General features: G+C 36.1%; 1 protein-coding gene across 2 annotated transcripts in view; it reads left to right on the forward strand.

Annotated features, from left to right (window-relative positions):
* Positions 1-25,077, forward strand: part of PLCB1 (phospholipase C beta 1) — a 680,752-nt gene that overhangs the window by 430,439 nt on the left and 225,236 nt on the right. For both annotated transcript variants that reach the window (XM_074317198.1, XM_074317199.1), the window contains exon 3: positions 13,821-13,958. In XM_074317198.1, coding sequence (XP_074173299.1) covers positions 13,878-13,958 — 81 coding nt within the window. In that variant the 5' untranslated portion in view covers positions 13,821-13,877. The remainder of the gene's footprint in view (positions 1-13,820; positions 13,959-25,077) is intronic.

Genomic DNA, 25,077 nt, shown 5'->3' on the forward strand with positions numbered 1-25,077 from the left:
TGAAAGCACATGGTAATATATACACAAAGATGTTCTTTGAAGCATTGTTTATGACAATAAAACCTATTCAATGATGAGACATGTGTCCCTATTATGGTACATCCATATAATGGAACACTGCAGAATCAATTAAAAGAGCAACATATGCTTGTGTATATAAACATCTCATCAGTATATTGATAAGTGGGAAAGTTACAAATATATATGTGCAGTTTGATCCTATTTGTACAAAATTATTTGTGTGTGTGTGTGTGTGTGTGTGTGTATGTACAGAAATTTTGGAACTATACTCTAGTTGCTAGCCACTGGCGTATGGTGACTCTTTAAATTTAAATTAATTTTGATTGAAAATCCATCTCCTCAGTTGCACTAGTCACATTTCAAGTATTCAGTAGCCACTTGTGGCCAATGACTACCACATTGGACAGCACAGATATGGAACAGTTCCATTATCACAAAAAGTTCCGTTAAACAACACTCGTCTAGAAAGATGTTCTGCAACAGGTTTTTCAGTGGTTGCTTCTGGCTGGTGGAATTCCAGGTTAATTTCATTTCATTATACATTTCTAAACTACTTGGATTTTTTTTATAAGAGTATGCAATATCTTCATAGTCAGAAGTTTCTTCCATCTGCCAAAAAAAAAAAAAAAATCACCTATCATCCCACCATGTAGAAATAGACACTGCTAATATATTTTTTAAATTTTCTTACAGTCTTTGCTCTCTCTACTCAGAGTTAACACCATACGTACAAGTGTTTAGTGTTGCTTTAACAGCTGATATATCATAAGCATTGTACTTTAATCTTTAAAATTTGTAATAAACATCACTGTTAACAGCTGCATACTATTCCATCCTATGTTTCCCTGAAAATACTACTAAAATATTTAAGAAGTTTGCAGATCACTTGGATTGGGGAAATCAAATTCATAAGGAAGACAGCGGTTCATTGTTCTTTTGTTGTATGTAGAGAAACATCTAATATATCACACTTTGAAGATGCTTTTTTGTTCTAAATCACTACTCAAATCACCCTCGTAAACATAATAGCCTTTGAAATCAATGTTTTTGATAAAATACCTTTATACTTCAAATGCCACCTTCCACTACGGATTGTAACAATGCACAGAAATCTTTGCTACCATCTGTCTTCAGTGGACACTTATCCAACATGTGTCACCTCTGAGTCCCTTTAGAAGTGTTCTTTATATGTACATACTGCATTTGGCTTTCACAGGCTACATTTTCAAAGATATAATATGACTTCAACATGGGAATCTAAAGAAAAAAAGAATATTTGAGGGATTAAAGAACAATGACCTGAAATCCACAGAAGAGGAGAAAGTGTAACAAATCTATTTGACATCTTGCTCTGCCGGTTGCTTTTGCTGTATTTAGAATCCTTTCCAGGATAAAACTGAAACCAGGGGCTTCATTTTCTGTACCCATTCCCTAGTAAATAAGGCCTTTGTAATCAGATTTATGATTGCGCGGTAGGAGTAGTCTCAAAGGCACTGCAGACTTAGCATATTAAAAACCAAACTCACGATCATACTATTTACTCCCCCAAACCTGTTCTTTCTCCAGGTATCCCTGTGTCTCTTGGCTATACCATTGTCTCAGTGGTTCAGAACCTGGGAGTATCGCTGACACTTTTATCTCTTCAACCCCAATACCCAATTCAGCATCAGGTTAAGCTGACATTACCTCCTCCTTGTCTCTCAAATCTGTCTGGCTGCACCACTATGCCCCTGGTTTGAGCTTCTAGCCTCTCCTGCCTGAAATGCTACAGGTTCCTGCCCTCTTTCTCTGCTTGAAATCATTCAGTGGTTCCCCCTTGCTTGAGGGCTTGGAACTCCTTAACAAGGACAAACCAACTTCCAAGCCTACCTATTGCTCAGGTACATTTCCCCCAAGTTCCTCCAATAATTTTTAACTTCCTCATGTGTGCTCCTTTTCTTCCTTCCACAGGGCATTTGAATATGCTTCTTACTACCACTGTTTCACCTGATTAAGACTCTTTCCCATTTTTCAAATTTCAATTCATCAATACTTCTTTACGGAAGACCTCCCTTATGTCATTAATTAAAAACCCTCCTAAGCTTTCTTACATTTATTTAGTGACTCTCTGATTAATTTAATGCTTGTTTCTTCGCCAGATTGTAAGAACCACCAGGTATATAACATCTATTTTGTTCACCAAGGTAGCTCCATCAACTAGCACAATACCAGATAAATAACAGGTGCTTCATAAACATTTGTTCACTAGATGAATAAAGCACATGAGACAGATGCCCACAAACACCAGGAATGTTCGTCCACAAAGGAGCCTTTGGATTATCAGTCAATAGCAAAGTGGCCCTAAAAACAGATTTGCTAACAAGGAGAAAAACATGCAAGTCATTATACTTTGGAGTGAAATGCCCTTATTCCATTTCCCTCTGAGGAGGACTACATTGTATTTGAAGCTGATAGTCCGGGACCTGGCCCTAAAGGCATCGAGCACAGGAAGCGGAGATCTGCACAAGACCATTCTTGGAAAGGACCCGGAGTGGGCACCTCTTAAGTATGTCAGATAAGGCCGAAGGACAGGTATCTGCGACAATAAAGCAACTGTGCAGCAATCTCATTCCAGGAATAAGAAAACCGTACATAAAGGAGCTAAAATTGAAAAATTAACACCTACAGAGATTTGAGGCAATGCTGCTCAGATTGATATCTTGCCGTTTCCCAGTATCACAGCAGTCTTTCTTCTAAGTTTTAACTTTTACAGACCACATCTGGACACAGCCAGTGATGTGCTGGAGCCAGCTCATACCAGTTCATGGTGGTCAATTATTAAATTTTGGGTAAAGTTGCTCCTGGTTGTTCAACACGGATGGCCATTGTGATAAATTAAAGAATATGAATTTACTACTAAATAAATTATATTGAAAAAACAACAGTGTACTTTAAATATACCACAAAGATAACAAATATTCAAAACTCCTAACTTCCTAATTATTTCATTGTATTTTGTGATGATTTATGAGCTTGAGCCTATTTATAGCTCTTGTATAAGTTTAGGGAAACACTGCATAATAGTACATAATTTCAGTACACCTGCATATCTCTTTCAACTTCCAAATTCAGTGATGTCATTTGAGTAGACTATGGCAGAAATATTTATACCACGAAAATCAGTACATGCTATAATTTGGGACTGTGTGTGTGGAGGGGTGTTCTTGCTTGTTTGCTTGGGTTTGGGGTTTTTGTTGATTTATTTTCTTTGAAAGCCTAGAACATATACCAACATACCAACATACCGTGAGAGGCAACCTATTCATAGTTCAAGGTAATCCATTTTTTTTGTACTTAATTGTTGAAATTACCCAACAATGCTAGGAAATCACTAGATTGAAATAAAAGTGTAAGTCAGCCTTCTAACTTCTTCTAAATTATATTTCATGAAGAGGTATTGAGTGAGAATCCCTAAGGAAAGAAAGATGAAAGTATATATATCCTCTTGTTCCCACTTTATATACTGTTCTGTTTCTTGAGTACCTAAGACTATGTTTGCTATAAATTAATCATAAAGCAAATATTTGAATGAATTAATTAGAGATCTGAAGATGTGGAATAATTTCAGTTAGTTCTTGACAATAGGATCATTTGAGTTCTCTTGATATGAATTTAGGTGGGAGACATTACAATTCATCCTAAAACATTTCATACATTAAATATTGTCTTCTTAGGATGATGTGAAAAATTTGATTTGCCAGGTTCCAAAGGATTTACAAAATCCCCTAGAGAAAAGATGACTGAGAATGTAGAAAGGGGGGGAAAGGGTGAAAAGAGGGTGAATGATATTTGAGAACAAAAGCAATTGCCTAAAAATTAATTAGGGCAGGTCGACAAGTAAAATGCAGAGAAATGGCCAATAATGTCCTGGGAATACTTACTATTTCTATACATTTTTTATAAAATTAAGAGGGCTTCAACCTCCTTGAGTTCCCTTTTCATTCCCGTTTGTAATTGTACTAACAATTTCAGTGATGGAGTTATGGTGTAGAGATATTATTAACTTACCTAAACTTACTAAATAGACACATTCATATAATGCTCAAGATAAATGTTTCTTATTGAAAGTTGTGGTTTTAGAGATGACAACTTTGGTCTTCATGTATAATGCTGGCTTATTTTGATGGATGGTAGTAAGGCATTTTATAGAAGACATTTTCTTACATTCAAAGAGAAGCACAAACATTAAAAGGCATATTTTACACTGGGCTTATTTAGATGCTACTAGTTATTTCATATAAAAGTAAATGTGAGACCTCCTCCAGACTTTGAATTGTAAAGAATTTTATGTCCCTGTATTGCTGAAGGAGTAATACATTATGGAATAGAGTTTATCCACAGTAATGGAAAAGAAAGAGATGTAAATAAAACAAGAAGATAAATCTGAAAATCAAATAATATTTAATCTTGAAATATTTCTATAGTCTTTAACAAACATACATTCACATCTATATTCGGACACTTACAGATGAATTACCTATTTACTTCAAACACCTTCAGTTACCTATAGCAGATTGACAGGAAAATTTCTCTCCTTTAAACTCCTACAACCCTTTATAATTTTAATAAGAAAACAATAAATAGCTAATAATTTTTTCACTGCAATTTTTCATGTCATACTTAAACTAAATTAATGATATCATTGACTTAGTCATGTCATACGTTTTTGCATTATAGTTATCTAAGTTAATGATTACCAGTCACCACAAAAATATATGAATTCTTTCTCTACGTGTCACATAGTACAGTTTGCAGATTTAACTTTGATCACCACACTAACGCTTTAAGGTGAGCAGGCATTATTATCATTCACATTGTGTGGAAACTAAACTGAAGCTCAGAGAGAACAAGTTCTCTATATTTCAAAGCTAGTTAAATGCACGAGCAAGAAACATAAAAGTTTTAGAAATGATTTGTCCTGTAACACTCCTTGTATTGTGCTCCCTATGGAAGACTGAATTAAGAGAAACATAAAATTAAAATGCATGTGTTTAGAAAATAGCCAAATATACAGAAACTATATGTACATAAATGTAAAGAGAATATGTCTTACTTGACATGTCACAACATAAGGAGATATATAGCTACTGATAGAGATATAGATATAAATGTTCTGGTGTCTAGAAGAGATTAAATTACTCAGTAGATGTTACCGTATTGTCTTTCATTTGCAAGCTGTTGATTGATTTTTCAACTATTCACAGCTCATTATGTGCTGCCTTGAGCACTTAACATGTAATTATTCATTTATTCCCATAATAACCTTTTCTAAGAGGGACACTACTTTTATCTTCATCGAACAGATGAAGAAACTGAGTCATAAAAGGGTCACATTGCTTTTAACTGGCAGAGCCAAAACTCAAAATCAGGCAGAAGGATACAATTTCTGCTGCCTCTTTCCCGGTGTTAAAAGCCCTTAGCATATACACATGGATTTTCCAGAAACTGCAAAAGGAGCATTATTTGCATTTGTCATTATCAAAGAATTGTTGGGCCTTCTTCTTTGATATGTTTGATTTTAATTTTTGTTCTGAGGTACCAGAAACCCCTTTAGTATCATCTAAATGTATCAAAGTGCCATGTAAGGAGGCAGACACTGCAACAAGATACAAAAATAAAAAATAAAATAAAATAAAATAACTCGCCAATAAAGGACTCACTAACCAGGAGAACTTCATAAATGCATCTGCAGTCTTTTAACAAACAGGCCTCTTTGTTTTTCTAAAACTTGGGCAATATTGAAATTTATCTAGAAGCACTGACCCCCCTGAAAGTCTCAATGTACAAGTAAAGAAATCTATTGTTGGAGAAGAGGAAATTCACTTGACCTGGCTATGCATCTCCAACCAAAATAAAATAGCCTGAAAATATCAAGCATGAGTTGATTGAGCTAAAGCTAACACACTATTCAAATCTAAAAGAAAAAAAAAAGTGTTATACATGTAAAGGCCACTATCCTGAAAAAGATTCCCTTTGCTCCTGGGCCTATCCACACAGCTAAAATGCAGTTATCCTTGGTAATAGCAATAGAGAAGAGATAAATAAAATTCAAGGGGACTCTCTAAGTAGCATTCTAGCAGTTAATTAAAAATTTAACCACTTGAGGTTGTCCTTCTCTCCAGGAACAAGTCCGGGTGTGGTTTAGTGTAGTTTCAAAAGCTAGAAAGGAAGAGAAAGGGATGCTGGAGGCAGTCAGGCAGCTGATATTCAGAAGAAGCAAAAAAAGGGGATTGAAATTAAGTGTCCAGATTTCTGGGAAGAAGGAAGTTAGTCCCAGGATATGGGAATATCCAAGGGAAAGACACTTTCAGAACTGGACAAACCCTCTCGTTTCAAGAAGTTGCGTTACCTGAGTGAGGTTCCTCGGTTTCAATAAACATGCATGGCCTATAGAAGGTTTGCCTTAATGCTCCAGAAGCTGATATGAGTCAAAGATCTCGGGGCAAGTAAGTTATTTTGAAAGTGATCACAGGAAGCACCATAAGGGAGTGGGAAAGGGAGACAAGGAGGAAAGAAAGCCAATAAATAGTGTGTTAATTCGTGGTTTACCACTTTGGGCAACCGAGGCTCAATCCAGCCAGGGCCACTCCAGGACAGTGTAAAGAACACACTTCAGAGTGTCCCCCAAAGAGCCTGGAAGCTTGAATATTGATCTGTCAACTCCCATCCATCATTTGTGGACAGTCTTTACACCAAGGGATGCCAACTCCCTTGTATTTCCATGATCAGAACACATTCCCAGGACTATGTGGGAACTCTGTACAGTAACCTCTGGGGTGGGCCAGTGGACTATGAATGGGTGCATTGAAAATGTTCCAGAGTTGAAGAAGTGACTATAAGTCATAAGAATATTTTCCTGATTTTTGATTAATCTTCATGTATTTTATGGGATCCAAAGTTGAAGACATTTCATCAGGGCAGCAAAGAAATTTAGATTCCTAACGGTTCATTTCTCTATAACAATAGTAAATATAACTATATTAAGTTCTTTTAATTAGTAACTTTGTGTCAAACACCATTCTGGCTGTTCGTTATTTTTCTCCTCTGTTTAATCTGCAAACTACAATCAAGAAGTAGCTATGTTTTTTGTTTGGCCCGGCCCCCCCTTCCCCCCCCCAATTTTCAAATGAGAACTCTGAGGTTTGGGGAGGTAATTCTCCCCGTTTTATAAAATGATAGGAAGGGACAACCAACTCCAACTACATCTGATTATGAAGGCCAAGCCCTCTGCATATCATATTGTTACATAGACTATCCAATTTAATGGAGTTTATATCAAAATAGTGCAAATAGTTCAGTTGACAGCATAAACTTAAGTAAATCAGCATCAATCTGAGTCATCTCCGTATTGTAGGCACTTCAAAAAAATAGAAAATAATCCAAATGTAAAATTATAATAGGAAAGAAATATGATCTTATGGCACCACTTGCCTTCCTAGGAAAGAATTGAAGCCAAAAGGTCAAGTTTAATCATTTGTACAATCATCCTTACTAAAAGTAAATGCATGAAATACATAGCAGTGAAAAAAAAAAAAGCCAATGGAAAAAGCAGCTAGTTTCCTTTTCATCATCTAGTTAATATTTGTCAAACTTAAAAATTCTAGAGTATAAATAGTTTGTCACTCATGTTGAAACTATCCCCCCAGCTTTCTTTGACACAAGCTGCCATCTAACTGCCTGAAAAATGTACATGTGCAGCCATTACTATTCCAGTGCGTAAAAATCCACAGGCCCCTGGGGTGCAAAGCAGGCAATTAGAAGTCATATGTCCCTTCCTGTTTAAACCCTCCCAAAAAGTGAGATGCATTCCACTGCCCAAGCTACTGGTACATCCTAAAGAAGAGAATGGTATTCCTCATCACATTCATAAAAAAGAGAGAGAAACCTTTAAAGTGAAAAGTGTGAGGATAAGTATTGATTCCGAGGGAATTTGTTAATCTGTTTTTTTGTTTGTTTGTTTGTTTAAGAGGCAATTACTAAATTCAAGGGCTTGTTGGAGAATTATCCTGCACATAAGTTTTTATCTCTCCTTTACAACAGAATTTGAATAAAAGCCTAAAAAGAGTTTGCTCTGCTTTCAGAAAAGAGGTATCTTTATCCCTGTAAAGTTCGAGCATATGAATGTCACTTAAGTATAACAAGGAATCCATCTGTTTCATTTCCGACTGTTGTACTGACTATAGGAAGACTTGCGTGTTATACCTGATTCTCTATATGAGTGATGGGTTAAAGTTACATCCATATAACTGTAATTCCGATTGATAATATTGCATTAAGCGCTGGGAATAAAATTCACCTAATATACAAGTTGTTCATAAGCCTAAAATCCAGTAAATATATATTTCATGGGGATCAAAAATAAGGAAAGCATTTTTTTTCTGTGCTAAAAATGAAATCTAGAGGTCTTGAAAAGATATTTTATTGTTTTTTTTTATTTTTTTTTTTTTGGCTATCTGGTGTACAAATAAAATAGTTTTTCTTAAAAGTCATGAAGGTTGAAATTGGCATTTAACTCTTTGAAAAGTTATCTCCTAGCTTGTGTTTATTCCTTCCATTAATTTGTAATATTTTGGATGATATATTACAATTATAGTAACACAGGCTGTAATAGAGTCCTTGTGTCTCCAGTGTAGAGCGGTCTTTACTTTCTTCAGTGGCCTATGACCTGGAAATGGAAATCATTAACTTGAGCAACTTGACTTTCTTTGCAACAGACGCGAAGTAAATTAATCACAAATCTTGGTGATTGAGACAAAGTGAGGTTATTTAGTCAAACAATCATCTCTATTTTGTAACTCTTATGGGACTAGAGGTGACCTAAAACTTAACTTTAAAAGTGCAGTTAAACTATATCTGTCAGGATTCTTAGTTGGTCTGGTTAATTCTAACTGGGGAGACATATCTAGGATATCCTCTGGGAAAAGCAGGCCTTAAGTGACAACTTAGTGAAAACTGAAATTCCCAGTTTACCTAACCTCTTATTTTTTCCTGAGCTATAATTCTTTAGTGTTTTCCAACAGAGAAATTAAACAGTTTTACAGAGGTGTGTGGATCGCTTGTTTTCTTTTTAAAAGTTTCCAGGGATTTATAACAATTACAGGGACCAAAACATGTATTTGAGTCCGGTAGTAACCCGAGTAAGTAAATCTTTCTCTGAAAACTGATCAGGAGATTCAATCAATGAGAAACACTCAGACACAAAATTCCTCAGTAGAATAGGTTTTTGGAGAAAGTGGTTGTCATTGCAAATTGTCTGTAGGTTTTTATTATTGTTACTATTTTGATTTTCTTTATTTGATTTTTGAAGTGCAACCATTTACATCCCCCGACATGGAAGTGATGTACCCTAGAAACTACCACTTCTTTAGTCATCTCTTTCCATTAATTTCCTTCCCAAAACTTGGAGCCTTTGCTATTTAACCTTCTAGATAATTGCCCCTTTGCCTAGTCTCTGAGGATCTCCTCTGCTGAAACCAACTGAGTGCAACTTTGCTACTTGAAAGGACAAATATCTTTTTCAGTAGACCCCTCACATAGCAATATGCTCAATAATGAGGAATAAGGTTTGAAGCCATCATTCAGCTTGGGATGCTATGTTCAAAATGAGAAAACGTAAAAGTACAGGTAAAAAGTGAAGTCATTTCTAAAGGGACAGATTCTAATATAACAAAATTAAGTGTCATTAAAAAGGAAATAAATGAAGAAAAGGTATAGTTTTAAAGAAAATAAAATGATTAATGGTAGAAGAGAAATTAAAATATAGTTTAAAAATTAGTTGTGATCCATCATCAAGAAAAGAACATTAGGAAGGAACTTGTATATGATATATTTTAAAAGATGTCTGTTTACTTTCAGAACTATATAATTTTTAAATATTGTGGTTTCTATTGAAAAAATATTTCTCATATCACCTCATACCTATCAGATGGTTATCATCAATAAATCAAAAAACAAGTATTGGCAAGGATGTGGAGAAAAGGGAACCTTTATGCACTGTTGGTGGGATTGCAAACTGGTGCGCCACTATAGAAAATAGTATGGAAATTCCTCAAAAAAATATAAATAGAACCACTTTATAACCCAGCAATTCTACTTCTGGATATTTATCCAAAGAAAAGCAAAACACTAATACGAAAAGATATATGCACCCCTATGTTCACTGCAGCACTATTAACTATAGACAAGGTATGGGAGCAACCTAAGTGCCCATCAATAGATGACTGGATACAGAAGAAGTGGTACATAATATATACATGGAATATTACTCAGCCATAAAAAATGAAATCTTACCACTTGTGGCAACATGGATGGACCTACAGGGTATTATGCTAAGTGAAATAAGTCAGACAGAGAAAGGCAAATACCATATGATTTCACTTCTATGTGGAATCTAAAAAACAAAATAAACCAGAGAGAGAGGGAGAGACTCATAAATACAGAACAAACTGATAGTTATCAGATAGGACCCACTTTGGGGCACTGGGTGGAAAAGGTGAAGGGATTAAGTACAAATTGGTAGTTTCAAAATAGTCGTGGGGATGTAAAGTACAGTATAGGGAATATAGTCAATAATGTTATAGTAACTGTGTATAGTGCCAGGTGGGTACTAGACTTATCTGGGGGATCACTTCATAAATTATATAAATATCTAGCCACTACACTGTACTCCTCAAACTAATATAAAACAATATTGAATGTCAACTATAATTGAAAAAGAAAAAATATTTCTCAAATCGAACTGTTCCTCTCGTTTATGCTCAGTAATGTTTTATTATTTATTGTAGAAATGTTAACCATCTAAGATGTAGAGAGACTTACATAATGAATCCTCAAATACTTAACCCTCAGATTCAATGATTATTATTTTGGTAACCTGCTTTATCCCCCCAATTTCAGACAAAACCTCTAAATACTTAATTTAAAAATTTCGACATAAAATCCAATAGTTTTTATTTGTTTGTTTGTTTTTAATATATGTAAACAACCATTAGCGGGAAACTTTTTTATTTTATTTTATTATCTTTTTATTTTTTTTTAATTTATTGGGGTGACAATTGTTAGTAAAATTACATAGATTTCAGATGTACAATTCTGTATTATATCATCTATAAATCCTATTGTGTGTTCACCACCAAGAGTCAGTTCTCCTTCCATCACCATATATTTGGTGAGCGGGAAACTTTTGACAGAGATGCCACAAAGAGTTGGTCATCTTTCTTATAAGTTCCCGATGCTTGTACCTAACAATATTGTTAGGGACAGTAAGAATTCCAGAAGCCCTTTTCAGAATTATTTTCTATTCTGCCACCTCCTCTGAGATCTCTCTACTTGCCTGGAATTCCTATAGTTCAAGGAAAACTCAAGTGAACTACCTGACCCTCACACCTAGTCTCTGCACTTCTGAGAGGTGGCACTCTTTAATCAATCAACTAATAAGTGGACAAAAGTGTTTTGAATGGACATGAGAATTAGGCAGTAAAGTAATACAGACTGAACAGAAAACGCTTGGGAGAGAAAAAAGCCAGAGGGTGAGTCAATAGGTAAGAAAGAAATGAACTAAAGTACAGAATCCTTTCATTCCCAAATATTTTCTTATTAAAGGTTACAGAAGTAAAGATTTGATGCACTCTGTAATCAATGATTTAAAAGTTGTGATTATAATTATAACTTTCAGGTAGTTTCTGAGAATTATTTTTGTCTTCCAAGTATACAAAAAACATTTTTTTAAGTACTGATCAAATATATTTTCTCTTCTAACCTTGCCTCAGCAGTATTAATAAATACACTGTGAAACAATTAGTTATTTCACAGAGCAGCTGGTATCATTCTTTAGTCTTCCTAAAAAGTCCATTCTTCTTTAACATTCTCTTGTAATCTTTCATTAATGCTAGAATGTTAAAAATGTCCCCTTTTGCTATTACTGTTTATTTAATACATTTTTTACCGTATTCCTCTCCTTTTCTAGTTCATGCAAATTGATGTTTTTGTGATATCATTTGATCTTTCTATGAGGCTTGATGTACTTGATAAATTTTCAACTTGTTAGTAGTCAAGTTGAAGTTTCAGTTATATTGGACAAAGTTCTGAAGTGGGATTTTCTCTCCTCATAACTTACCTGAAAATGTGCCTATTCATGCAGCCAAACTAAGAAGAAAGGTTTATTAACTTAAAGAGAGAATTAATGGCACAAAATCAAATAACTCACCTGGAAAGGTTTTGTTTGTTTGTTTGTTTTATGACCGCTCTTTCTTTGTAAGGAAGGTGTATGTAAAAACCTCAGAAGGAAGATCAGAATAACCAACCTAAGTAATCCAGCCCTGTTGGCCCAGCATTTAGCTAAATAAATAAGAGTGCAAGTGAATTCCTTGCTCAGAAGCTGGCTGCAGATTTGCTGAGTGATTGATTTGATGCTGATTTTCCTCATGGACCTCTCATTTCCTTCAAGACCTGGCCTATGAAAGGAAAATAAATTCATCCAAGGTCACTGAGGTCCTATTTTCGGTCCTAATTTGAATTTGGAAGGTTTGGAAATTTCCTTTTCCCAGCAGGAGTATATCTCCAAGGAATTCTCACTTGGGATGTCCCAAAGAATGCAGCTTTTTTGAAAAGACTGAAGAAGTTTTCTTTTTCTAAATCCCAGTACGTTCTAAGGATAGAATTGAAATCCACATATTCATGGCATGTGTTGCCATTTTGCCCACTGTAACAGCCTATCTCTTTACATTGGTACTCCATGCTGGAGGAGGTCCAGGCTGTGGCCCTCAGCTATGTTTCTGCCCCACCTTCAGATGGCATTATCATGTCTTCATTCTAGCACCTTTGAGAACCATCTTCTTTGCATTAATGTGTCCAGGAATTGAGGAGAGGGATGTGATTTTCAATACATGATTTCATGGATGATTGGAGGAAATAAAAGGAGAATTATGGCACATAAAAATATGGTACTCAGTGTGAGGGATATAAATGGTAAACGTCTAAGTATTACTTTGTCTTGTGCACCTGAAACTAATAAAAAAAATATATACGGATAATTTTATTGTCAATACCAAAAAAAAAAAATGTGGTGCTTAATAACAGTATGACAGAAAGATGTCTTGACTGAGAACCATAGTTTTTCCTTCCAGCTTTATTGAGATGTAATTGAGATACAGCATTGTGTAATTTTAGGTGTATAGTGTGTTGATTTAATACACTTATATATTGCAAAATGATTACTACCATAGCATTAGCTGACACCTCCATTACATCACATAATTACCATTTCTTTTTTGAGGTGAGAACATTTAAGATCTACTCTCGTAGTGTCTTTCAATTATATAATACAGCATGTTGTAAATTAGATCTCAGAACTTATTCATCTTGTACGTAGAAGTTTGTACTCTTTGATCAATCTGCCCATTTACACCATCCCAGTGCCTGGTAACCACTATTCCATTCTGTGTCTATGAGTTCAGCCTTTTAAGATTCCACATATAAGTGATATCGTACATTATTTGTCTTTCTCTATTTGATGTATTTCACTTAGCATAATGCCATGAGAGCCAGAAGTCTTGAGCCAGAAATTCTCTCTGCACACCTTTGGGTAAATTACTTCACCTCTCTGGACCATATTGGGGGTTGAGGGACTTCAACTCATACTGTTTTCTAGTACAAAAAAAAAGGCAACGTTTGAAGGCATTGTAACTCTAATGGTTTTGAATTATGCTACCATGTTGGAATCTTTAGTTATAGACTAACCTTATTCAACATTTATTTTCCAGGACCCCAAATTACGTGAACTTTTGGATGTGGGGAACATTGGACGCCTGGAACATCGCATGATAACAGTGGTGTATGGGCCTGACTTAGTTAACATCTCTTATTTGAACCTCGTGGCTTTCCAAGAAGAAGTAGCCAAGGTATGTTCAATGGAAACTTCTGAAAATTGTCACCTTAATCTGAATCCTTATAATACTCAACTGATGCCTGTGAAAGACCGAGTTTTTGTCATATTTAACAAGTGTTAAAATTCCTTCTAAAAATAATTCAGCTGCCAAATACAAGTGTAATTCAAATACTTCCAACTAATGGCATCTATTTAGAATTATGGAGATCTCTTTTCATTAGGAATAAGGCATTTGACATAATAACTCTGCAAAAGAAAATATAGGTGAAAACTACGTTCCATTTCATCTAAACATCTTATCCCAATTCATTCTCTCTCACCTCATGTCACTTCCAACCCCATCTCCTTTCCAACCCTCTCCTTAAGGACAGACATTTTAGTACCTTTTTAATTGGTACCTAGGCAGACATAGCCCATGACCATGCACATAGTAGCTGCTCAATTAACATGACAAAGAATGAAAAAATAACATTTTAAATTAAAAATTTTAATAATAAAGAATATTTATTCTAGACTCGAAAGATGAATTAGATGACTAGAAAGATGAATTAGACATGGCTTCTTCATTAAGGAGTTGCTAATCTATTAAAATAGACAGCCTTTCAGATGCATACAGAACTAACTAAAATATAGGCAAGACACATCAAACATGAAACTCAGAAATTCTGGAAAACTTGACTCAAGTTTGATGCTTTCTCTAAAAATGTCCAATGCCATTAAAAGAGCATTGTAATGAACATGTTAAAAGGAGAGCTTTCTTCATCCATGTTTATAAGATACTAGTGATGATCCTTACCCTTCCTACAATTTTCTTCAAGTTAAGAATACGAACCTAAGAATACTTTGAAGTCTGTGTATTATATCTATGCCCTTACAGAGCTTCTCACATCATGGATCACAACTATGGGGTCACGTCAGGACAGTGTTCATTGTCTGGACATTATGATCTGTAAATTTTCAACCCTTATTGCTCTGACAGTCTTCTGGGCAACACTAGATGTACTGACCTGACCTCTGATTCTTTAGTGATGATAGTAGAGGTTTATTCCAACATTTACATAACATCAACTTCAAGTCTTATAATGGAATGAATAAAATGCCAGCCAGTTTTAATACTCTGAGGCCTTTAGAAGCTACTCTCCAAGACTATGTTACAAACCTAATCAATTTTCTATCTTTGAGAACCAAGTCACCCGTTTGTTCTATGTTATAATTTGTGCTTGGAGAGACTTCAGTTCAATGAAACATTGTCTGTGTGACAGCGTTATACTTGCCTTGCAATAATTCTTATTTAGCCTCCTGTTAGTCACCTGTTGAGTTATACATATACTTCATTTCTCAGTATATAGATGGATGATGGGAGGGATGGATGAATATAAATAAATACTAAGTATTTGCAAAATATTTTTTAAATATCTAACTCAAATACAACCACATTTCATTTTAAAAATGACCAATTCATGAGATTCACTAACTCTCAATTAAAAACATTCAGTAAGTGACAGAGAATCTCTTACTAAGAATGAATATAGAATTTATATTATAAATCAATCTGCATATCTTTATACTGCATCAACCCTTAATGCAAAATATGTGTAAAACATATTCAATTTTCCCCTCTCTGTGGGTTCGTACCAACTAATTTTCTCTAGGGGTTTTGATTTCTGAGCCCTGTAATATTCCCCGTTAGGACTACATCTATTGACATTTTTCTAGCAGCTGCTTGATGTTCCTGGTAGAATTAATTAAACTACAGAATATGTTTTGCCTTCCATAGTTGTGATATTCTGTAGGACATTTTCCCCCACTGAAATTGCTCAGCCAGAAGGTTAAGATTTGCTAACATCATTTCATTCTGAAAACATATTTTCCATCCTTTTAATTGTCAATATTGTCTTATAACATTATAACTTTAATCTCCAGGGCCAACATGCATAGTACCTTGTATAGTGCCTGCAGTAAAGGGACAGCTTTTGTTATTATATATAATGCCTGACAGAAACATGAGCTTTTCTGAAAGTCAGTTGTCCCCAGAAGAAATTGTTTATAAAGGGATTCCGGCTCATTCATTCTTTTAACACACATTTGTTGTGTGCCTTATCTGTGTCAGCCAAAACTCCAGAGTTAGGGATACAACATTGTAGAAAACTGGGAGCAAGCATTCTGGAGGAAGCACACAGGTAAATACACAGAAGTAAATGTGCTGTAGATCAGATAGAAATCTATGTAGAAGAATAAACCAGAGGAGAGAGAATGTGAGGGTGGGAGAAGAAAATTACTTCTTTACCGGGTGTTCTGAGAAGGCAAAAATCTATACAGAATTGCTCATTGCAACAATTTCATAGATTTCTGAAAAATCTCTTGGATCAACTAAAATTTTTTAATCAGAACCAGGACTTCAACTTTCCTAAAAATATTATTCCAGATTTTAATGCTTTCTTTTTTACATAAATCACTTGAAATTGAATTATCATTTATTTTTGATTAATACTTTTTTATTTTTTTAATTACAGTTGACATACAATACCATGTTTCCCCCAAAATAAGACCAGGTCTTATATTAAATTTTTCTTCAAAACTTGCATTAGGGCTTATGTTCAAGGGATGTCATCCTGAAAAATCATGCTAGGGCTTACTTTCCAGTTAGGTCTTATTTTCAGGGAAACACAGTATTCTATTAGTTCCAGGAGTACAACAAAGTGATTAGACATTTATATAACTTATGAAATGATTACCTCGATAAATCTAGTACCCATCTGACACTATACATAGTTATTATAATATTATTGAATATATTCCTTATGCTATACCTTACATCCCCATGACTATTTATACCTACCAATTTTTACTTCTTAATCCCTTCTCCCGCTTCATCCAATCCCTAATCCCCCTCCCATCTGGCAACCATCAAAATGTTCTCTATATCTATGAGTTTTTCTGATTTGTTTGTTTATTATGTTTTTTTTAGATTCCACATATAAGTGAAATCATATGGCTTTGTCTGTATCTGTGCTTACTCCACTCAGCACAATATATCTAGATCCATCCATGTTGTTCTAGATGGCAATATTTCATTCTATTTTATGGCTGAGTAATATCCCATTGCATATATGTACCACCTTCTCTTTATTCATTCATCCATTGATGGATACCCATTGATGGACATCCATTGATGGATATCTTGGCTATTGTAAATAATGTTGCAATGAACATATGGATGCATATGTCCCTTCAAAATAGTGTTTGGGGTGTTTTTTTTTTTTGGATAAACACCCAGAAGTGAGATTATTAGGTCCTTCTTTGTCTCTTGTTATAGCCTTTGTTTTAATGTCTGTTTTGTCTGGTATAAGTGTTGTTGCTCAAGCCTTTTTTTGTTTGTCTTCCTTTTCATGAAATATCTTTCTCCATCCTTTACTTTCAGTCTGTGTGTGTCTTTCAATCTGAAGTGAGTCTCTTTTAGGCAGGTTTTGTAAGAGTCTTCTCTTTTTATCCATTCAGGCACCCTATATCTTTTGGTTGGAGCATTTAATCCATTTATAATTAAAGGAGTTGTTGGTAGATATGTAATTGTTGCCATTTTTATGCATTTTTTTTTTATATTTTTTTCGCCTCTTTTTCTTTTTCTTAAAGAAGTCCCTCTAACATTTCTTGTAATACTGGTTTGGTGTTGATGAACTCCTTTACCTTTTTTTTCTATGGGAAGACCTTTATCTGTCCTTTGATTCTAAACAATAGCTTTGCTGTGTAGAGTAATCTTGGTGTTAGGTCCTTGCTTTTCATCTCTTTGATTATTTTCTGCCAATCCCTTCTGGCCTGCAAAGTTTCTATCGAGAAATCAACTAACAGTGTTATGGGAGCTCCCTTGTAGATAACTAACTACTTTTCTTTTGCTGCTTTTAGGATTCTCTCTTTGTCTTTTCAGTTTTGGCATTTTAATTATGATGTATCTTGGTGTGGGCCTCTTTGGGGTCATCTTGTTTGGGACTCAGTGCACTTCCTGGGTTTCTATGCCTATTTTCTTCACCAGGTTAGGGAAGTTTCCGTCATTGTTTCCTCAAATAGGTTTTCAATTCCTTGCTCCCTTCTTTCTCTTTCCAGTACCCCTATGATACAAATGTTGGTATGTTTGATGTTGTCCCAGAGGCCCCTTAAACTGTCCTCAGGTTTTGGATTCTTTTGTTCTTTTTTCAGTTCTAATTGGGTGTCTTCTGCTACCTAATCTACATTGCTGATTCGAACCGCTGCTTCATCTAATCCACTGTTGATTCCCCCTAATGTGTTCTTTATTTCAATTATAATATTCTTCATTTTGGACTGGTTCTTTTTTTATATTTTCTGTCTCTATTTTTATGTTTCCTATCTCTTTGCTAAAGTTCTCTCTGAGATCATTGAACTCTGCATTTGGGAGTTTGCTTGTCTCCATTTTGTTTAGTTCTTTTTCTGGAGCTTTGTTCTGTTCTTTCATTTGGGATATCTTTCTTTATCTCTCCATTTTGGCTGCCACCCTGTGTTTGTTACTATATATTAGGTAGGGTGATGTCTCCCAGTTTTAGTAGAATGGCCTTACACAGTAAGTGTTCTGTGGGACCCCGTGGTGCAGTCTCCCTAGTCACCTGATCTGGTTGCTGCAGGTGTGTCCCTTGCATGAGTTGTGGGTGCCCTCCTGTTGTGGTTGAACCTTGGTTGCTGTTTGCAAGTCAGTGAGAGGGATTGACCCTCAGGCTGATTGGTTGTGAGGACTGGCCATGACTACAGTGGAGGAGCTGTTCTTAAGGGACTGACCCTACAGAGCAGGACACTCTGTAGATGGGCTCTGGTGCATGTTCAGTCTGCCCTTTAGGTGTGACATTTGTGAAGGTGGCCAGGTGGTGCTCTGGCATGGTCCAAAGCCCCTGGGCCTCCTGGGAGGGTACCCCACTGCAGGCCAAGTTAATCCACTCCCTGTGCCCTATTCAGGACCACATGGCATGAACAACAAAGCAGTCTGTAGTTGTCTTCCATGTACTTTGGGCTTAAAGGTGCCTGGGAGAGGCTAAGCTGTGAACCAAGGCTAACTGCTGCTAATGCTGGGCTTGGGGCTGCTTAGCAAGAGGTACAGGGCACACCAAGGCCAGATGCTCCTTATTTGAGGTTGGTGAACCTTTGAAAGATTTTAGGAAAGTCTGTAGTAAGAGCAAAGACAGGCCATTTTTATGGAAAAGCCACTGGAAGTAGCTTGGATTGACCTGCAAGTTGGGTGTGGCAAGGTCTCAGGGAATCACCAGGGTGGTGTGAATTGTGTCAGCCAAGTTAATGGAGACTCACATATGGCGGCTGTCTGCTTCTGCATGTGGGGAAGGGAGAGGGATCAACAAAGAAACAATGGATTCATTCAGCACTTTTGTCGGGGAGAAAGCTGCCCCTCCAGCCCTTACCTTGAAGCCAGTCAATTAAATTTCTCCCCACATGTCCCTGGTGCCTTTTGAGCTGCTCCCCCAGCACAGGAGCACAGAGCAAGTGAGTCCATCAATAAGTAAGTCCATGTGTGGGCCCTTTAAGAGGAATGCCTGGGACACCAGTCACCCTCTGTCTCACTCAGCCACAATTTCCTTTGGTTTTCACAGCCAGAAGTTGTGGGCACTTCTCTTCCTGGCACTAGAACACTGAGCTGGGGAGCCGGATGTGGGGCTAGGATATCTGTAGCTGAGATATCGTTCCTGATTTATAACTACCACACATGGGTGTGGGACCAGCCCATTCCACATCTAAGACCCTCCTACCAGTCTCAATGTGGCTTCTTCTGTATGTCTTTAGTTGTAAGACTTCTGTTCAGCTAGACTTCAGGTGATTCTCAATGATGATTGTTCTGTAATTTAGCTGTAATTTTGATGTGGTCATCAGAGGATGCAAGCACAGTGTTTACCTGTTCCTCCATATTGACCTGGCTCATTTATTCTTTAAGACCAGTGACTCCTTTAAAAGATGGACTTGGGCAGAAAAACTGTGTCTTTCAATTTTTCTCTCTGTAGCTGGAATAAAAACATGATATTTCTTGCAATTAAACAGCAATCATATTTTTTGTTACACAGCATGAATTTCCAACCCTTCTGTACCCTATGGATCAGCTTTCTCTGCTCCTTTGGGGCACCTTCCCTTAGTGTACCTGGAAAATTAGTGGGGTTTTTGCACATTTGCCCGCTGAGTCAGAGAGGAGAAGAGAGTAATCAATGGGGTTAAATGCTGCTCAGAGATTAAGTATGATGAAGATCAAAATTAACCACTAGAGTTAATATAGAGTTCATTGATGACCTTGATTAGAGCAACTTCAATGGAGTGGTGGGGTCAAAAGCCTATTTTATTGGGGGATATTGGCAGAGACAAATTAGGAAGCCAAAAGTAAGTGTTTTTTTGAGAATTTTTTATGTAAATGGCACTAGACGTATGAGAAGAATGCTGGAAATAGGAAGTGAGATCAAGAGATGGGTTCTAGGATGGGAGAAACAATGATATATGTGTATGCAGGTGGGGATGATCTTGTGCAGACAAAATATTGTTCTGATGAGAGCATGAGAATTGCTGGAGCATGCCCTTGAATAGGCGAGAGCAGTAGGATCAAATGCAGAGCTAGGTAAACTACATCCTAGGGGCCAAGTCTGACACAGCCCCTGTTTGTATAAGTAAATTTTTATTGGAAAACAACAACCCTCATTTGTTTATATTATTATCTATGGCTATTTTAACTAGACAGAGTTCAGAAGTTATTGATTGCATTTACCACATGGCCCACAAAGCCCAAAATGTTAACTATCTGGTCATAAATAAAACAAGTTAGTTGACTCTCTCCTAGTTCACACATAGAGAGGCTGGGCTCAAACAGGAGCAAGAACATTTTTCTTATAAGAGGAGAGAAAATAGAGTTCATTGAGAGAGATGCTGGTAAGTGCTATATATGGTGGAGGGAGTTGTACAAGTTTTCTGATTTCCTCTATTTTCTTAGTGACATAGGAGATAGAATTCAGTGAGCAGCTGAAAGGAAGGACTTTTGAATCCTCAAGGCTTTTTTAGTATTAGTTGGTGAATTTCTTTAAAGAGCTGATTGGCAAGGTTAACATGGATTACAAAATATAGATCCTTTACATCAACCCAAAGAATAGTATCATTTTGTGCAAGTTAACTGATTTAACAGATTGATACAATTTTTTTTCTATTGGTCAAGGAGTCTGAAGATAAATATAATTCTCTTCTTCCTGTCCAATTCTAGGCCCTCTTTTCAATATTCTGTTTTCCTTTGAGATTGGGGACTACATAGAAAGAGACTTCTAGTTGTGTATACTACTCCCTGCAGTCGTGCCGTCTAAACAGCATTGTGTAGGTTGGAAAACAGATTGCTCTGAACCAGGGGCAGGGGTTCACAGGATTGCCGTATGTTAGTGTTTACCTTCAGTTCTAATAGATCCTGTGTAACTGAAGGGAGATCACTTCATGTAGAGAATATTGGAAAGGAATGAAATCTGTCTTGTGATTAGTAATGAGGAATATCAGCATCAAAGGCAGCGAAGGTGAAGCCTTTCCTGTTTAGTTTTAGAAGACAAAAATGATTTTCAGCATGTGTTCCCCCTGGATTCTGGTCCATGTTTGGGTCCCTGGAAACTCATTCCCTACCCTTGTTCAATGCAATATATTACTGAGATGGCCTATCACTCTGAGAGACAGGTTTTGACAGTCAGGGTCTGATATTCAGTCCTACATATTTTGACACTCCAACAAGCTCTCTAGGTGGAAACATTATTGAATCACTGCCCAGTTTCATTTCAGCAAATTTCAGCCCAGATGTTGTTCTAGTGTATTAACACGTTGCGTACGGCGGGTTTAAATCCCTCGTGAAGATTCTTGTGATCCGTACGCAACGTGTTAAGATGCAGTAGTTGAAACATCAAGGATCCAGTGGGTTAAGATTGAGATGCCTAATGGCAGAGTCATGCAAGGGGAATTTTGTATGCACTTTTCTGCACAAGGATTGACAGATGTCATTGCTTTTAATCCTTAATTTTACACACACTGAATTCTCTTAAGCATTTATAAATTGGAAAAACAAAATTAAAAATTTCAGTTTTCTTGTTTAGCCTTGCAACTAGCAGGAACTCAGCCATATTTTTAAAAAATTTTGATTGAAATATAACATACACAGAAAAGTGCACAGATCCTAACTGTATAACTTGATAGCTTTTTGAAAAGAACATACCCATGTAAACAGCAGCCCGATAAAAAACAGAACACCACCAATACACGGGCTGTCTATCTTACTAACGCATACCTATTTTGACCTCCAAATTTATAGCTTAGTTTTACCTGTTTATAAAATTTATGTAAATGAAATCATACAGTATGTTTTCTTTTTTTGTCTGACATCTATTACTCAACATTCTGTATATGAAAGTCTTCTATGTTTTGCATGTGGTTGTAGTTTGTTTATTGTCTTTGCTAAATAGTATAAAATAAGCACCCTCCCCATCCACGACTTAGCTTTCCGTAGTTTCAGTTACCCTCAGTCAACTATGGTCCAAAAATATTAAATGGAAAATTACAGAAATGAATAATTTATAAGTTTTAAATTATACATCATTCTGAAAAGCATAATAAAATCTTATGCCATCCAGCTCACGTCCAGCTTCTCTGGAAGGGAGAGATGAGTCAGAGTTTGAGTGAAGGGCGACAGGTAACCCAAATAGTGATATTTGGCCACTGTACGAATTTGGCTTTCCTCTTAGTGACATAGATAACTATTGCATCATTTTGAGCAAGGAATTGGTTTGGTGTGACATATTTTAATAGGATTGCCCTGCCTGCACTGTTGAACAGCCATAGAAGGGGTTGTGGAAACAGAACCACAGAGACAACAATGCTTGGGGTAGAAGTAATGAGAAATGGTTGATTCTGGATATATTTTGAATCCAAAGCCAAAAGATTTTTCTATGGATGAGATACACGACATGAGAAAAGGAGGCTACAAAGGATGATCTCAGGGCTTTGAGGAATTGCATTTATTGATATGGACAGCCAGTTAGGAAGGGAAAATCAGAAATTGGAATTTGATGTAAAATTTAAAATAGTGTTTGCCCCAATTAGCAGAATGAGTACAGGTGTGACCTCTTATCTCTCTTGAGATGCTGTGAAGATGATGGTAAAGAAATGTAAGTACCCAATGATGACAAGAATGAGATGGGTCACTAGGAATTCACGTATTTCAATAAATTTGTGGAAGAAGAAAATAGAGAGAGGAGGGTACCTTATGAAGTAGAGGAAACCACAACCTAAATTACATAGAGAGCTACAATCGAGGAAGACACTGACTTGCTCAAAAGCAGTTGAGAGAGGAGCCAGACTTGAGTACGACCAGCTCAGCAGATTGTGAGGCAAGTATTGGTGAAGACAATGTCAAGGAATTAAAGGAATCAGGACAAAACTCTTAGCTACTCCACTCCCTCCTCCTGCTCCACATGTAGAATAATTGATAACCAATTACTTCTCAGGTCCAAAAGGTGACAGTTGGTCTTCCATGGACTTGAACAAACTATTTGAAAAGTACTATGGTGGCAAGTATTATAGTTAAGGATCCAGAGTAAAGCTCTTCTCATTTTAGCATTTATGGATACCACACCATAGCAGCTGGCACCCATATGATCACCCTAAAGAGAAGTCTGCAAGCCAATAAATCAAACATACATACTCTGAGCTCCTTGTCAATCTAAAATATGAACTAAAGACGAAATATCCACAGGCTATTGAGAAATACTACAACATTGAATGATTGAGGAAGACTGATGAACAAAAAGATAAATGGTATTAGAGGACACAGGGATAATTCAAGAAACAAATAATTTAAAAAAAACACAACAGATAGTATCTTCAGAGAGAGTTTTCGATCTATTATATCCATAAGATAAGAGCAAGATACTACAAAAAATAGGTAACAAAAATGAAAATCAAAGTCCTACAGAACTGTTGTAAGAGAAGATGGAGGAAATCTTCCAGAATATGGAACCAAACAGCAACAACAATGAAGGCAGCAAACAAATATCTAAAAAGTCAATGACAAAAAGATGGCGATAAGACAGAAAAGATAAGAGATACAAGCACAATCAATCTAGAGAGTGCAGTAGCCAGTGAAAAGGAGAAAACAAGAGAGGAAGATATGAAAGACAATACAAGAAAATAAGTGTCTTTAAACTAAAATAGCAAGTATAGAAGTGGAATAGGTTGAGGCAATTCAAGTAGGAAGCTGGAAGATATTAGTAAGCGGAAAAAAAAGCGGGGAGGGGGGGGCTTAAGTTGCTTCTCCCCAACAGAAAATTAAGGTAGAAGGAAAGATAAATGTATGTGAAATGTATTATCCAAATATAAGCCATGCTATAGCATGCAGAATTTTCAACTATTGGAGAAGCAGTCCAAAAACATCCATATTATCTTGGTATTAGGAATGTTCCCTTTTGAAATCCATGTGTTTCAAGGTGTTGGAACTATAACAAGTAAGATAATCGTAGTCTAATATATGGCCCTAAAGGAAATCATATTTGGATTTTTGTAATCACATAAATTTTTATTTTATTGGTTTTAAACTTTTGAAATCAATTTATATGCAGATAATTGAAGTCAATTATTGACACTAGACAAGATTAAAACATTTCAACTTTGACAATTTAGGAAGTAAATTTAAGCTAACAAGTGTTGGTGGTTAAAGGATTGGCAGATAAATGTCCTCCTCTCATGAAGAAGGACAAGTGATATACTATCTTTAATTGGTGGGTCAAGAAATGGTTTAAGTATGTCGCTTGAGGTTGTAGAGGGGACTGAGGGAAAAAGAATACTAGAGATACAATTTTATCAGGAAGAAGGACAAAGGGCAATAGGAGATGGGATGCCAGATTTAAAGCTTCATCAATCAGAGCTAGATAGCAATAGTTAAATTTTAAAATCAGTCAATCAAGAAAAAGCAGAACAAATATATTATTTAGAAGTATGAAAGTACCCCCAGAAATTTAAGAATAGAAATGTTGAAAGTAGTTCTCAAGAAGCCGAACTAGGGTAGGAGTGCCATAAGCAATCTTTGCCATTGTTATAACCCCTCTGGACATTTTTTTTAAACTATGTATGTG

The sequence above is a fragment of the Rhinolophus sinicus genome, linkage group LG13 (assembly GCF_036562045.2).
Source record: "Rhinolophus sinicus isolate RSC01 linkage group LG13, ASM3656204v1, whole genome shotgun sequence".
NCBI lineage: Eukaryota > Metazoa > Chordata > Mammalia > Chiroptera > Rhinolophidae > Rhinolophus > Rhinolophus sinicus.